The 16,969-nt window shown below is 37.7% G+C and overlaps 1 protein-coding gene across 4 annotated transcripts in view; it reads right to left on the reverse strand.

The window, feature by feature from the left end:
* NCK1 (NCK adaptor protein 1) overlaps window positions 1-16,969 on the reverse strand; it is a 71,177-nt gene that overhangs the window by 12,019 nt on the left and 42,189 nt on the right. For 3 of the 4 annotated variants that reach the window (XM_025377150.1, XM_025377151.1, XM_025377152.1), the window contains one exon: window positions 9,130-9,373. In XM_025377150.1, the coding sequence (XP_025232935.1) occupies window positions 9,130-9,355 (226 nt within the window). In that variant the 5' untranslated portion in view covers window positions 9,356-9,373. Of the gene's footprint in view, window positions 1-6,772; window positions 6,892-9,129; window positions 9,374-16,969 lie in introns of those variants that run through there. The other variant, XM_025377153.1, reaches the window with a different exon arrangement.

A 16,969-nucleotide genomic window follows, 5' to 3' on the forward strand; every position in this document is an offset into this window, starting at 1 on the left:
AAAACTCTTAGAAGAAAACATAGGAGTAAATATATGTGACCTTGGATTTAGCAATGGATTCTTAGATACTGACACTAAAAGCATAAGCAACCAAAAAAACAAGATCCATTATGCTTCATTAAAATTAAAAACATTTGTCTATAAGACACTATCAAGAAAGTGAAAAGACAATCTACAGGATTAGAAGAGAATATTTGCAAATCATAATTCTGATAATGGTCTAGTATCCAGAACATATAAACAACTCTTAGAGCCCAACAACAAAAACAACTACTTCAAAAATGGGCAAAGGACTTGAATAAACATTGTTCCAACTAAAGTATACAAATGGCCAACAGGCACAAGAAAAGATCCTCAATATCATTAGTCATTAGAGAAATGTAAATCAAAACCACAATGATCCTACCTCACACCTACTACAATGGCTATAAGCAAACAAAAAAAGAAAATAGGTGTTGGCAGGGATGTGGAGAAACTGGAATCTCCCTCACAATACTGGTTGGAATGTAAAACGGTGCCACCATGTGAAAAACAGATGGTTTCTCAAAAAGCAAAACAGAATTACCATATGATCCAGCAATTCCAATTTTAGGTTTAACTGAAAATAGATATTCAAATAATAACTGTACATGAATGTTTATCACAAAGCTGTTCACAATAACCAAAATGTGATATATACATGTAATAGTTATTCAGCCAGCCGGGCGCAGTGGCTCACGTCTGTAATCCCAGCACTTCGGGAGGCCGAGGTGGGCAGACGACTTGAGGTCAGGAGTTCATGACCAGCCTGGCCAACATGGTGAAATCCCGTCTCTACTAAAAATACACAAATTAGCCGGGTGTGGTGGCATGTGTCTGTAATCCCAGCTACTTAGGAGGCTGAGGCAGGAGAATCACTTCAATCCAAGCGGCAAAGATTGCAGTGAGCTGAGATTGCGCCACTGCACTCCAGCCTGAGTGACAGGGCGAGACTCTGTCTCAGGGAAAAAAAAAAAAAAAAAGGTTATTCGGCCATAAAAGGGATGAATTACTGATACATGCTACAACGTGGATAAACCTTGAAAATATTATACTAAATGAAAGAAGTCAGACACAAAAGGTCACATACTGTATGATTCCATTTATATAAATTATCCAGAAAAAGTAAATCCATAGAGACAGAAAGCAGATTTGTAATTGCCAGGGACTGATTGAGAATGACTATTTTTGAGGTGATGGAAACATTTTGGAAGCAGAAGTGATGGCTGCACAACATTGTTAATGTACTCAATACTACTGAATTACATACTTTAAAATGGTTAATTTTATGTTATATAAATTTTACCCCACAAAAAAAATTTTTAAGAGTTTTACATCAAATCCTCACAATCATATCTCCTTACAAGCAACACTTCCTCTTCTCACTATGGTCACTCTTCTTCAGGCCTATTATGTTGTACCAGAGCTTTCGTGACCCCACTAAACTAGTTTCCTTATTAATTCAATTTCTCCCTCAGTCAACCCATCATTCATATCAACCAGTCTAATCTTCCTATAAAGCTGCAATCACATGACATCACTATTCAAAGCCAACAGTGGCTGTTTCACATAGCAGATTCTCAATAAATGTTAAATTGAGTAAAACTGAATGATATGAGGAAAATTTTTTTAAAAAATGTTAAACCTGAAAATACAGATTAAGTTTCAAATGATTTTTTTGAAAATTCAGAATTTGCACAGTTTTGTATGGTATAAGAAGTGCAAAAGATCAGTAAAACCTAGAATGATCCTCTCTGGAAGCTTATATTTAAAAACATTATGTCTAAGACTAATTAAACAATGTCAAAAAAAGAATGGCCTGGCGCGGGGGCTCACACCTGTAATCCCAGCACTTTGGGAGGCCGAGGCAGGCAGATCACTTGGAGGTCAGGAGTTCAAGACCAGCCTGACCAACATGGTGAAACTCCGTCACTACTAAAAATACAAAAATTAGCCGGTCATGGTGGCGCACACCTGTAATTCCAGCTACTCGGGTGGCTGTGGCATGAGAATCATTTGAACCCAGGAGGCGGAGGCTACAGTGAGCTGAGATGGTGCCGAGTTTTGGGGGACACAAACACTCAGGTCATAGCACTTCCTGACCTCACAGTTCACCACAATTCTCTTAACCTTAACTAGTCCTTTTTGCATCAAACCTTTCTAACCCACTGCTTGACTCCAATTCTCTACTCTTTAGTAATAAAAGATCCACTATGAGAACTTTAATAGGAGATACAAGTTTAAATTTTAGTTCTGCTCCTGGCTCTGTGATCTTGGTCAAATTATTTAATCTTTTTTAAACTCCAGTTTCTAACACAAGAACAGAAAACCAAATACTTCCCCCTTGAGGGGGAAGGGTGGGCAAAGGAGAGTAAGAGAAAAGATAATGATTGGGTACTGGGCTTGATACCTGGGTGATGAAATAATATGTACAACAGGCCAGGCGTGGCGGTGCACGCCCGTAATCCCAGCACTTTGGGAGACCGAGGTGGATGGATCACGTGACGCTGGGAGTTCGAAACCAGCCTGGCCAACATGGTGAAACCCCATTTCTACTAAAAATACAAAAATTAGCCAGGCGTGGTGGTGGGCACCTGTAATCCCAGCTACTCGGGAGGCCTAGGCAGGAGAATCACTTGAACCTGGGAGGCGGAGGTTGCAGTGAGCTGAGATCACGCCACTGCACTCCAACCTGGGCAACAGAATGAGACTCGGTCTCGGGGTGGAGGGGAAAAAAAGAAAGAAAGAAATAATACGAACAAACCTCCATGACATGTATTTACCTATGTAACAAACCTTCACATGTACCCCCAATCCTAAAAGTTTAAAAAAGAAAACTCCAGTCTCCTTGTTTGTACAATGGTGGTGTGTAAAAAAATAAATTCATAAAATGCTTGTAAAAAAATTTTTTTAATCTATATGTAAAGCACTTACAGTACATAGCAGGAACTCCATCAATGGTGGTTACTATTTTCCTACCTTCTAGTGCTTCTGGTGTTTAATTCTCAAAATTACTTAAACTTGGTCGGGCAAGGTGGCTCAGGCTTGTAATCCCAGCACTTTGGGAGGCTGAGGCAGGCAGATCACTTGAGGCCAGGAGCTCGAGACCAGCCTGGTCAACATGGGGAAACCCCATCTCTACTAAAAATACAAAAAATTAGCCAGGCGTGGTGGCATACGCCTGTAGCCCTAGCTGCTTGGGAGGCTGAGGGACGAGAATCGTTTGAACCTGAGAGGCAGAGGTGGCAGTGAGCTGAGATGGCACTGGTGCACTCCAGCCTGGGTGGCAGAGTGAGACCACCTCAAGAAAAAAAAAATTACTTAAATCTTTATTCTTGCATTATATAGCTGGACCTGGCTGTAGTTGGAAGGAAACTGCTCAGATCTAAGCACTGAGGAAGTGCATAATTCTGAGGCAGTTTTTTATTGTTAGCTTCGCTTAAATTAAAAAAAAAAAAAAAAAAGTTTAGGGATAATTTCTGACCTTTCCCTCACTACGACCCACTGGTCTTCTCTCTTCCTATAGCACTGTTTCTATTTTTTGTTTTGTTTTGTTTTTTTTTGTTTTTTGTTTTTTTTGAGACGGAGTCTCGCTCTGTCGCCCAGGCTGGAGTGCAGTGGCCGGATCTCAGCTCACTGCAAGCTCCGCCTCCCGGGTTCACGCCATTCTCCTGCCTCAGCCTCCCGAGTAGCTGGGACTACAGGCGCCCGCCACCAGGCCCGGCTAGCTTTTTGTATTTTTTAGTAGAGAGGGGGTTTCACCGTGTTAGCCAGGATGGTCTCGATCTCCTGACCTCGTGATCCACCTGTCTCGGCCTCCCAAAGTGCTGGGATTACAGGCTTGAGCCACCGCGCCCGGCCAGCACTGTTTCTTAACCAGAACAATGTATTATAAACTCCCCAAGAATTTTTAAGAACCTGGTTAAGCACTGTGAACATTCCTTCTTCATATGACAGCTGTGCTCCCTGAGGCAAGTCTCTGTGTCCATAATTATTCCTTATGTGACCTGGTTTCCAAATCCTTGATATACTGGATGCCAGTATTTGGAAGCATCCAAGTTTCTCAATACCATTGTTAAAGAATATCTATCAAAAGTGGATTAATTACATCATGTTTTATATGGCCAACACACACATAAGGGAGTATACCTCCACCTAAGCACCTCTCATACTCATATCAGTGTCACCATGGACTGTGTTGAGACTTTTAGTACCTACACTACCACAGCAGCTCTTACTAAGATTTTTACTCATGTAAGCTGCTGCCAGGCTAGGTTGTCACCAATCTATACAATCCCTTTTAAAATTTTAATGTAGAGTTTTACAATACTGTCTGTTCTTATTCATCTTATTTCTATCTTAATTTTAGTTTCCAAATATATTTCTGAACCTAGTGTACTTATTAGTTAGTGATTGCAGTATTCCTTAGTTTAAGCACGTCGTTTTTCCTTCATCTGTATCACTGAGTAAGTGTTGAGAATTGGGCCAAAGAAAGTTTTCCTGCTGCTTCTAATTCCTTAGTGAACTACAATTCCATTCCCATGTTTCTACTTCTTCAAAACCAATTTCTCCCTCATTGCTTTCCCTCAATTCCTATGATACACCTAAGACTGCTTAGTTGTTTACAAGGATGTAAGACTTTTAGAGTTAGAAGGGACTTTCCAGGATCATTTAGTCTTGCCCAACTCTCTCCTTTACAAGGAACAGAAAATCACAAAAGTTCAGTTATATTTTGCAGGCCACATGGCATGTAAGTGATATCTGGGAAGAGAACTAAGAAATACTAAATATAAATATATGGTATTCTTTCTATTACGGGTTTTTATTTAAATTTTTATATGTTCATCTGCTCATTTCATCCACACGAAATAAATTATTTTTTACTCTGTTTTATTTAAAACATTGTGCAATTTTTGTTTTCAAAGATATTCTGGCTGCCACACAAGAAGCACATAATGCTCTGTTTCTTCTACTTTGTAAGCCCATTCAGGGAGGAAGTAGATGAACAGCCTGTCTCTACTCTGACAAACTGCCTGGCAAAACAAATAAAAATCTGGGGTTGTTGCAGGGATTGAGCAAAGAAACATTTTGGTTACAGATTTCAAATCCTGACTCTCAGTCTGCAAATGCATTAACTATCAACTTCCTAAGACTCAGTAGAAAGAATAATTTTACCACTGTATTGATGATATATATTGAATCACTGTATCAATGATACAACGGATTCTTTTTTTTTTTTTTTTTTGCAATGTAGTCTTGCTCTGTCGCCCACACTGGAGTGCAGAGGCACAATCTTGGCTCACTGCAGCCCCCATCTCTGAGTTCAAGCGATTCTCCTGCATCAGCTTCCCAAGTAGCTGGGATTACAGGTGCCCGCCACCATGCCCAGCTAATTTTTGCATTTTTAGTAGAGACAGTGTTTCACCATGTTGACCAGGCTGGTCTCAAACTCCTGACCTCAAGTGCTCAGCCTCCCAAAGTGCTGGGATTACAGGCGTGAGCTGCCACGCCTGGCCACAATGGATTATTTTTATGTCATTTCTGGTTGATTTATGGTCAACATCACTTATGACTTAACCTAGATGTGAAATCCACTGTATTATTAAAAACAATCATCATATACCTCTCCACCAGAATGTAAGATCTGCTTAAGTTAGTATTAGTTTTTCACCCTATGATTTCTGCCTGGCTTGGAGTAGGCTCTCAATAAGAAGGTGTTGATAAACTAATGAGCAAATAAGTAAGTTCTTCCAAGGTAAAACTTACCCAAAAAATGAAAATGCAAAGATCTGAAATTTTAGTAACTCCCCAAAAAGTAAACGGAAGAGACATATTCCAGAGGGAGTCATTAAAGCTAACAAATGAGTCTTCACATTACAATTACAACATTCTTTTTCAACAAAGTGCTTATTCCTTTTCTCTTTTGCCCTTTTCTCTGGAATGTCTTGTCAGGTTACTCTTTGTTTCCTTAGGCTTGTTGTGCGTAAGAGACTTCTATAATAATTCCTCTGTTCATTTTTCTAGAAACACCAAGCAAATGTTCAAGGAGATCAAATCAAGTTCACTATAAGATCATAAGGAGGCTACCAGCAGAACCAGCAGAATTAGGCTCTTATAAATTATTATTAGTACTACTTCATGACCCAAACTCAGTTAACAGTCAATAATTCACTACGTATTTTCCTCTTTGTTGTACAGCTGTTCTCATAACTCATATCAAAATATCAAATCTCACATTCATCAAAACATCAATTTCTAGCAATACTACATTAAATAAAACTATTCTGTTTACTAGTGTTTTAATTAAAGATTATGTTTACACTGTTCCTCTAAAAAAAGTAAGTAAAAAGTAGTTTTTAAAAAGTTAATTCAGAAGTTGAGGATGAAGAAATTTGTTCACCTAATCCTTTTTTCCTAATGATTTTAATGTTTACAATTTATTTAATTCATTTCAAATGTCTGTGCTAAGTTGAAAATTACTGAATTAGAACTGCATCAAACTCAAACCAAAGGTTTATATCCTTTCTCTACTTGTTAAAACATTCATGCTAAAACATTTTAAAATTATTTTACTTACCAAGTCCAAATTACAATTTTTGGATATATCACCAATCATCTGGTTTATATTACATAAACATAATATAGTAGCTTACATAAACCCACCAAATAAGAGCTTTCCTTTAAATTTACAAAAGCAGAAAATCTAATTCACAACTTCAAGAAAACAATGGATTTAATAAACAGATTAACTTACTGAAAAAATCTTTAAAGACGTTTAACCAATCCATTTTGAGTAAAAATTCCGTGTTCTCTTTTGTCAGTTTGTTAACACAGCTCAGGATAATTCTCAGTGAGCTTCCTGGTCTGTTCTGCAACACTGAAACTTCCCACACCCAATCCATGTGACCTGGCCCACATCCAGGCAATAGAAAATTTGAGGCTTCTCTTTACAAAACTTTTTTTCCTCTAAATTATAACACAGCCTGTATAACAAGTAAATAATCATGGCCAAAAATATGACCTTATTATTCAGACTTATTTTGGAAGAAGCTTTAAAGCACATGTATTTTTCATAGTTAAAATACATTCATGCATTAATCCTTTTGTTTTCTCCTTTTCCTTCTCAACTTTCAAACAATGTCTCCACCAGCACAATCATTGTGAAACAAATACATTAATTACACTGGACATTTAAGTTACCAAAAAGGGGCACAGAAATTATGAGAAAAGGGAAAAGGCTACCTAATGCAAAAGCTGGACTTACATCTCTTTACAGGCTAACTACAGATTACTAACTCAATGTTTCCAAGCACCCTGGAATATAGGTAGTAATAACTGTAATATAGTAATAAAGTTAACAGAGATTTCCTAAGACTTAGAGATAAAACCTTGATAAAACTGTCTCAGTAACATCAGAATGTAGTATGGAAGGCATCCCTGGGGTATTAACAAATAATAAAAATTATATCTAAATGGGCTTTTAGATTTATATACAGTAATATCTAATACTGGAATACTTCCCCCCTTTGCTCTATTAGTTTTTTCACTATGTTTTGTTAATTACTGTCACATTCACTCTAATCCCAAGATACCAGTGTCCTTTTAAAATGGAACAAAAAGTCTATCTGGGTATATGTTAGTACCCTGTGCACTTACCACTATGAGGCACACTTTCTTGAAAGAAATTACCTTAATTTCTCCCAATATCTCTAATCATCATGCTTTAAATAAATGGCCAGTATTTACAAAACCAGTATTCTTGATTCTAACCCTGTTCTCCTCTGCTACTGAAGGAAAATCTCTTTCTGATTTGTCTTCCATCGAAAAACTAAAAATAATGGTTTTAATTGCAAAACTTGAAAGTATTAAAAAAGTTACCTCAGCAGTTAAACATCACCATTATTATATCTACTTAATTATTACCTTTAGAACACTGGAAACATTTTTATCTCAGAAACTGATAATCTATTACTTTATACCTTACTCCAAATTGTACTATATTTTAGTTTTTGCAGTTTTACAATGGTTAAAAACATTAAATATTTGTATTTTATTATTAGAAGAACATTCAAGAATAACAATAATGTTGAATAAGAACAAAAACTAAGTTGGGCATGGTAGTGAGCATCTGTAGTCCCAGCTACTCAGGAGGCTGAGGTGCGAGGGTTGCTTGAGCCCAGGAGTTCAAGTTTGGCCTGGACAACAGAGCAAGACTCCATCTCTACAAAAACCATAAAAAAATAAATAAAAACTAATGTAAAGTAGTGAGTCAACAGTATTTCATATTTATCAGTCATGCTACATTTCTCCCAAACTGCCTGTACAAGGAGAAATTGTACTTTTCTTCTACATGTAGACAAAGAACCATTACACAAATAGCATGTTTGCCTGAACACCAAAAATGAAATTCTGTCCCTCCCAATTCCTTCCTGTCAGCTAAGGAGAGTTTAATTTTTTATTTTACTTTTTTAAAGAAGAGGCCATTCCTTGCCCATGCATATTTCCTTCCTATCAGCTTAGCCAAGTCCAGTGTGAAGTGGGCTCCACTGTCTCAGGCCCTAAGGAAGGGCCAGTAAAAATAAAAAACAAAAACTTTGGAGAAATAAAGACAGGGAAAAAGAGAAACAAAATAGAAAAGAGCTCTGTAGGTGCTAATGTACAGTAACGATCCACAGTTCTCTTATCAAATAGAAAAACAAAATGGTGGGTTTTAAGTGAAGTTCAAAACATAAAGTCATTAGATGTTAAAATTCATTATGTGCCATGTACATAAGTTGCCTTGGTGCCAAAGAGGCAATTCTGCCTATAAGTCTAAACTCCAACAGTCATTCATGGTCCAAAGAGCCCCTGCTAGAAGGTGAGAGTTAGTTCTACTCATTGGCACTACTCTGCCTTGACTTGGAGTGTGGGCCTAGATTTACAGAAACTGCATGTTAACACTTATGACCTTCACTGGTCTTCTGCATTGAACACCTGCTATGAGTCAAACTTACCTAGTCCTTGCCTTTTCAAGTCAATTATGCACACTGCTGCCAAAATTATGTACAAAGAACTAAGTTCCAGGTTTCATTTAAAACAAAGCTGCTTTTCTTTTAATAAAAAGTATCTTACCTAAGGTATCCTTTAGGTTTTTTACAATAGATGCTTTCCGAGCACTATTTTTCCTTTCCACATAGTTAGAAGGCACAAAACCTGTTTTATTCATGGAATTTCGAACCCGCCACCAGGACTTAGAATCATCCAGAAGCCATAATCTCTCATTTTTCTTGATATCCAACTCTTGTTCTTGTTGGGCCACATAATCAAATTTGGCTACTACCACCACTTCTTCTGCCATCTTTCAGCAGCTTCAGCACTGTAAACACACGGAAAATATTTTTATGTAAGGTTGAAGTAGTATTCGTTCACATGCTTTTCAAAAGAGACACATCTAAAAATCCAAAGACATAAAGATGAAAAGTAGAAAACATGGAATAAAATACATGAGGCAAATACTAACTTAAAGAGACTGGTGTGGCCGTGCACGGTGGCTCATGCCCGTAATCCCAGGACTTTAGGAGGCCAAGGCAGGCAGATCACTTGAGGTCGAGTTTGAGACCAGCTTGGCCAACATGGTGAAACCCCGTCTGTACTAAAATACAAAAATTAGCTGTGCGTGATGGTGCACGCCCGCAGTCCCAGCTACTCAGGAGGCTGAGGCATGGGAATCGCTTGAATCTGGGAGGCGAAGGTTGCAGTGAGTCAAGATCGCACCACTGCACTCCAGCCTGGCAGCAGAGGGAGAATCTGTCTCAATCAATCAACCAACCAATCAATAAAGAGACTGGTGCTGCTCTATTAGTATCAAACGAAACTTTAAGGGCAAAAACTATTACTAGCAAAAAAGTTCACTACCCAATGAAAAATATTCTACTCAATGTATGTAATATCTAAACTTTTATGTACCTAACAAGATAGTTCCAAAATATGTTGAGAGAACCACAAGGAGAAACTGACAAAACCATTACCACAGAGGACAATTTTTAACATATTATCAGAGTAATAAAACAATCAAGGAAATAAAAACAGCCGGGCCTGGCGGCTCACGCCTGTAATCCCAGCACTTTGGGAGGCCAAGGGGGGTGGATCACCTGAGGTCAGGAATTCAAGACTAGCCTGGCCAACATGGTGAAACCCCATCTCTACTAAAGGTACAAAAAATTAGCTGGGCATGGTGGCGGGCACCTGTAATCTCAGCTACTCGGGAGGCTGAGGCAGGAGAATCCCTTGAACCCAGGAGGCAGAGGTTGCAGTTAGCTGAGATCGTGCCACTGCACTCCAGGCCTGGGTGACAGAGCCAAACTCAGTCTGAAAAAACTAACTAACTAACTAACTAAATAAATAAATAAATAAATACACTATTAAGGCTAGAGAAGAACCGATATCACAACCAGTAAGTCTGATTTACAGACTTACTGGTTAATATACAGAATATTGCTTCCAAACAGAATACAAATGAAACACATACAAAAATTAATCAAATGCCAGGACATAAAGAATGTCTCAAAGTTCATGTAACTGGTATCCTACAACCACATTCTCCAACAACCATAACAAAAAGATAACTTTTGAAATACCATGTTTGGAAACTTCTAAAAACTAATGAATCTAAGAAGAAATCATATTGAATTTTAAAAATACTTAGAAGTAAATAATTTTGAAAACTATACATCTAACCCTGTGGTATGCAGCAAGAGGAGTGTATATAGACAGATTTTCAGTTTTAAATAGTAACATTAAAAAATAAAAAGAGTGGCTGGGTGCAGTGGCTCATGCCTGTAATCCCAGCACTTTGGGAGGCTGAGGTGGGTGGATCACAAGGTGAGGAGATTGACACCATCCTGGCTAACACGGTGAAACCCTGTCTCTACTAAAAATACAAAAAAAATCAGCCAGGTGTGGTGGCAGGTGCCTGTAGACCCAGCTACTTGGGAGGCTGAGGCAGGAGAATGGTTTGAACCCAGGAGGCGGGGCTTGCAGTGAGCCAAGATCGCGCCATTGCACTCCAGCCTGGGCAGCAGAGCGAGACTCCGTCTCAAAAAATAATAATAAAAATAAAATAAAAAAACAAAATTAAAAAAGAGCTAAAAATAAATTAATGAACTGAGTATCTATCTTAAGCAGTTAGAAAAGTTAAAGAAACATTAGAAAAACAAATCCAACTAGAAAATGAGCAAAAAAACACAAAGAGCCATTCACTGAAGATTTACAGATGGCAAATAAGCAGATGAAAAGGTAATCATCATCATTAGGTATTAAGGAAATGCAAATTAAAACCACATTGAGATGTCACTACACACACTTGTCAGAATGGCTAAGAGTGGTAATACCAAATGCTGACAAGGGTAAACTGAAATTGGATCACTCATACACTGCCGATGAGAATGTAAAATGGTACAGATACTCTGCAAAATTGTCTAACAGCTTCTCGTAAAACTAAACATGCAACTACCATATAACCCAGCAACTGTACCCCTGGGTATTTATCCCAGAGAAATGAAGACTTATGTTTACATTTTACATGAATGTTAACAGCAACTTTATTTCTAACAGTCAAACACCAGAAACCACCCAGATGTCCTTCAACAGGCAAATAATTAAACTGGTACGTTCATACCAAAAAGGAACAACTGATGCACAAAACCTGAATGAATCTCCGGGGAATTATAATTGCTCAGTGAAAAAAGCCAATCTCAAAGGTTAACTATATGACTCCATTTATATAAAACCCTCAAAATGACAAAATATGGAAATTAGAAACAGATTAGTAGTTGCCAGGGTTAACGGGGTAGCAGGAACAGGAGGGAAGTAAGTATGGCTATAAAAGGGCAACATGAAGAAATTTTGTAATATTCTTGCGATATTGTACTATACTTCTGCCAGATGTATTACCAGTGGAGGAAAACATACACTGGATTTCGCAATAAGTTCTAAAGTTTTTCAGAATTGCATGTGGATCTATAATGATCTCAAAATAAAAAGTTTTATTAAAGTAAAAACTGAAAGAGAAAACACAAATAGTCAAAAAGTATTCAAAATATCCTGAATATCTTTATAACTAAAGAAATGAAAACTAAACTGAAATACCATACTTTATCAGGGTGACAAAAGTATCACCAATATTATCTAGTGCTCCCCAGAATGTACAAAAATAGCATTCTACATTACTGGTATAATAACTAAAAATTTATATAATGCAACATATACAGAAGAGAGCAATAGTATAATGAACCCTATACCTATCACCCAACTTTATCAATATTATGACTTGTGGTTGGTTCAGCTATCCCCCTAATTTTTGGTGGGGGAACTGGAATCCCATGATTTCATTAAGTACTAACAGATTAAAAACCCATACCCCTTGAAAATGAACAAATCAAGGGCTCTTGACCTTTTCCCCTTTCTAACTCATTTATGCCAGAGATTGCAATTTGTGTGTATGTGTGAAAAATCAGACCTTGGTAATGACTTTGAGTGGGATACAAATAACTCTCACAAGCTTAGCGTTCCAATAATGGAACACTAGGCATAAATGGGTTAAGCCATGGACCTCCCCTCCTCCTGCCTTCCAGCAGTGTGGTGAAACACAGAACCTCTACTCACAATGTTTTTGATGCATAAAAATACACAAGATTGCAAATAAGTCAATTATACTAAAATTAAATTATCAGTATATTTTCCAAAGCTCATTTTGAAAAGGTGTTTCTTTATTAAGAACTCCTGCAACACTTACTTCATCTAATGCTAATATTCAATTTTTGCTGAGTGTATTTTTTTAAACATTTCTTACAGTTGGTGTGAACTGGGATCCAAACTAAGTCGATATACTGTACTTAAGCTGATATGTTTTAAGTCTCTGACACCATTCTCTTCCCCCACTCTATGTCATTTATTTAAGAAGCTGGCTTCATTTGTCCTGTAGCATTTCCCACATCGTGAGTTTGGCTAATGTGTATTTTCATGGTGTTCCTCTATCCCTCTATCCCTCTATCCCCTATAAACACGTAATTATTTCTAGAGGCTTTGCTTTTTCTAGGTCGTTTTGTCATTGTTGCAAGAATAATTCGTAAGTATTCTTGTGTACTTCTTACTGCCATTTATTAGTAGGCACATTATGTCTGCCTGAACCGTTTTCTGTGATGTTAAGACTGAATGGTAGATTTGTAGCACTGAACTGATTTATCCATTATAAAGTTCCCCCATCAAACCTCTACCCAATGGTTTTACCTACCACTGATCACTGCCTAGATCAACTATTTCAAAAATGATGATACGCTAGCTCTACCTGCTTTCAGAAACTGTGATTAATCTCGAAGAAAAATTTTGCCTAATTGTTCTATTACCCTAAGACATACAACCTTACAGAAAAGGTAGCATACATACTTCTGTGTGGTTATGACAGCAACTGCATGTAGAGTTAAGCTCACTAGTTTCCATTTTTTGAAGATCACTTTATTTTCCCTTTTTAAAATGTAATTGTTTCGTAATTATGTAAAACATTTGGATGGTTCTAAAAGCTAAACTATCAAGCAAGGTAGAGGTTTAAATATCAAACATGTTTCAACATTATGTTTAATAGTGTTTATATTAATGTTTAAACATTAAATATGTTTAAATATCAAACATATTTAAAACACTTAGAGGTCTTCTTCCATACCTTCTCTTATCTCTCCCCTCTCCCATCCACCCAACTGGACAGTCATTTATTTGTTTTGGTTTATGTTTCTATTTTTTTAAAAAAATATTTTAAGGAAAGTATTCAAGAAAAATATATAAGAAAATTAAAAATTCTAATTTTTATCTACCCCCACAACAAAACACACACACACATGCACACAGGTGCGCATGCACACGCATACACACAGGTAGACTATACTGTCTGAATCTTTTCATTTTTAGTTTAACTATATATCCTTAAGATCATTCCACAGCAGCATATGAGACTTCCTTTACTAATATATCTACTACTGCTAACAATTGCAGAGTGCTTCATCATTATGTAAATAGCACTTTCTTCAACTAGACCTTACTGAAGGTTAATGGGTTGTTTCTAATTTTCTGGGATTAAATAATGCTGCAATGAACAGCCTCATATACATGTCATTTTGATTTTCTGTTAGTGTACCTTTGGGTTGGAATCATAGAAGAATGCTGAGTTATAGTTAAGGTTTGTATAGTTTTGTGAGATATTGCTAAATTCTGTATTCATAAACTATTTTTTAAAATTCCTAATACAATATATCAGTGATTATTTCCCCACAGCCTTGCCAACAAACTATGTTGTCAATCTTTTGGATTTTTGCCAATCTAATAGGGGAGAAATAGTGTTTCAGAGTTGTAATTTGTATTTCTCTTATTACAGTGATATGTTTTCCCATATTTAAGGGATATTTACTTTTGTCTGTGTGAACTATTTGTTCATATCTTTCCCCCATATCCTAGAATTATGACTCCAACTCCATAAAGTTCCTTACCTGAAAAGGTTCCACACAGCCAGAATTTACCATTTGTTCCAGCCAAAATCTGGTGATAGGCAGATTGGTTGCCTGAACCCCCATTTAGAGCAGTTACCTTAGAAAGCTTGAAATTATAAATCCCTTCTCTGCCCCTTTGTGACATAAATCTTCTACCATCGAGAACTATCTTCTCAAGGACCTGAGAACTATCTCTTTGAAATGCAATCAAAAAGATAACTTTCACTTTTGTTCCCAGTCCCTGGTGAGTGGGTAAGGGCCAAACATTGGTGGGCCTAATTTGCATCACTGCCTCCTGTCATAAATACAAGTTTGTTTCTCTTCCAGATAAATGCCAATAACAAACCCGGATTGCCTACTCACATGGACCACCTACTCCCCTTAAAAACCACTCACTGGCCGGGCATGGTGGCTCACTCCTGTAATCCCAGCACTTTGGGAGGCCGAGGCGGGCGGATCACGAGGTCAGGAGATTGAGACCATCCTGGCCAACATGGTGAAATCCAGTCTCTACTAAAATACAAAAAAATTAGCCAGGTGTGGTGGTGTGTGCCTGTAGTCCCAGCTACTCAGGAGGCTGAGACAGGGGAATCGCTTGAGCCTGGGAGGCAGAGTTTGCAGTGAGCTGAGATCACGCTACTGCACTCCAGCCTAGCGACAGAGACGGACTCCATATCAAAACAAAAACAAAGACAAAAACAAAACAAAAAAATCACCTTTCTTTTCCTTAGCAGTGTCTTTCCCTTAGTACACTCAACCTTTAAAAAGTCTCTTCCCCTTTTGTTTTGGCCAAAGTGAGCTGAGTTCACACTGGACTCTCTTCCCTACTGCAGTAGTTAGTTAATAAAATCTATCCTTACCATTTTAACTAGTGTCCAGTTTACCTTTGACATCTATAATTCTAGTTATGGACCAACATAAGTACTGGGCTCTCCCAAATTGGAAATGCATGGAATATCCAAAGAAGCATCACAAAGGCATTAAGAAATGAAGTACAATATAAACACCACTGAAGCCCCACGCATCCCTCCATAAAGCAAAGATGCAAACACCACAGCAAAAGTTTAGAAAATGAAACCACTATTGGAACTACTGCCCACAGTTCCTCTGCTTCCTAGATCCTATGTCTTACTTTTTCTTGCTTTACCCTTCGTTTTGCTGGAGCACGTCCTCTAGTTGTTTCCTGAGTTAAGAATATATTGGAGGCCGGGCGCGGTGGCTCAAGCCTGTAATCCCAGCACTTTGGGAGGCCGAGGCGGGTGGATCACGAGGCCAGGAGATCGAGACTATCCTGGCTAACATGGTGAAACCCCGTCTCTACTAAAAATACAAAAAACTAGCCGGGCGTGGTGGCGGGCGCCTGTAGTCTCAGCTACTTGGGAGGCTGAGGCGGGAGAATGGCGTGAACCCCGGGAGGCGGAGCTTGCAGTGAGCCGAGATCACCCCACTGCACTCCAGCCTGGGAGCACAGCAAGACTCCGTCTCAAAAAAAAAAAAAAAAAAAAAAAAAAAGAATATATTGGAATTAAATTTTTTTAGAATGTGTATCTGAAAATGATTTTGTTCTCTCATACATGATTGGTAGTTTGGCTATCTATATACAGGGGACTTATTGTTTAATGGGTACAGAGTTTAAGTTCTGCAAGATGAAGATTATTCTAGAAATAGATGGTTGTACAACAATGTGAATGTACTTAATGCCAATATTTTCAGCCAGGTGAACCAGGAAAAGGAGTCATAATGGATTAAGGTCCATCCTAACGACCTCATTTTACCTCAGTTACCTCTTTGAAGACACTATATCCAAATATAGTCACATTATGAACTACTAGGGGTTAGGACTTCAGTGTGTGAATTTCTGAAGGGACAAAATTCAGTTCATAACATTTGTTTTTACCACAATTTTTTAGAAATTTAAAAATATCATTACAATAAACTATAAGGCCATTTATGCGTAATTCCCATATAGTACAGTAAGAATTAGATTAATGTACTTACATGTTAGTTAATTATGACATTAAATTCATTATGTTACATGTTTTCGTAATTGGTGGTTTATATCTAATTTGCCCATAATTTGGCAAGATTATTTATTGCTCTTACTTTTGTAGTCACATATGGCTTCTTTCTTTAGATAAAATGTAATCATCTTCAGATTATAGGATGATACTGATCTTGGATCAGTTTATTATAGTTCAGAGGGGTAATAAAAGTAATATTTTGTAATGTCTAACAAAATAATCATATAGAGAGTAATGTCATATATCTAAGACATTTATAAGTTTGTTGAAGAAACAGAATTATAGTTGAGGTTGGTTTTTTTTTTTTTTTTGAGACGGAGTCTCGCTCTGTCGCCCAGGCTGGAGTGCAGTGGCCGGATCTCAGCTCACTGCAAGCTCCGCCTCCCGGGTTCACGCCATTCTCCTGCCTCAGCCTCC

This window comes from Theropithecus gelada, chromosome 2 (genome assembly GCF_003255815.1).
Source record: "Theropithecus gelada isolate Dixy chromosome 2, Tgel_1.0, whole genome shotgun sequence".
NCBI lineage: Eukaryota > Metazoa > Chordata > Mammalia > Primates > Cercopithecidae > Theropithecus > Theropithecus gelada.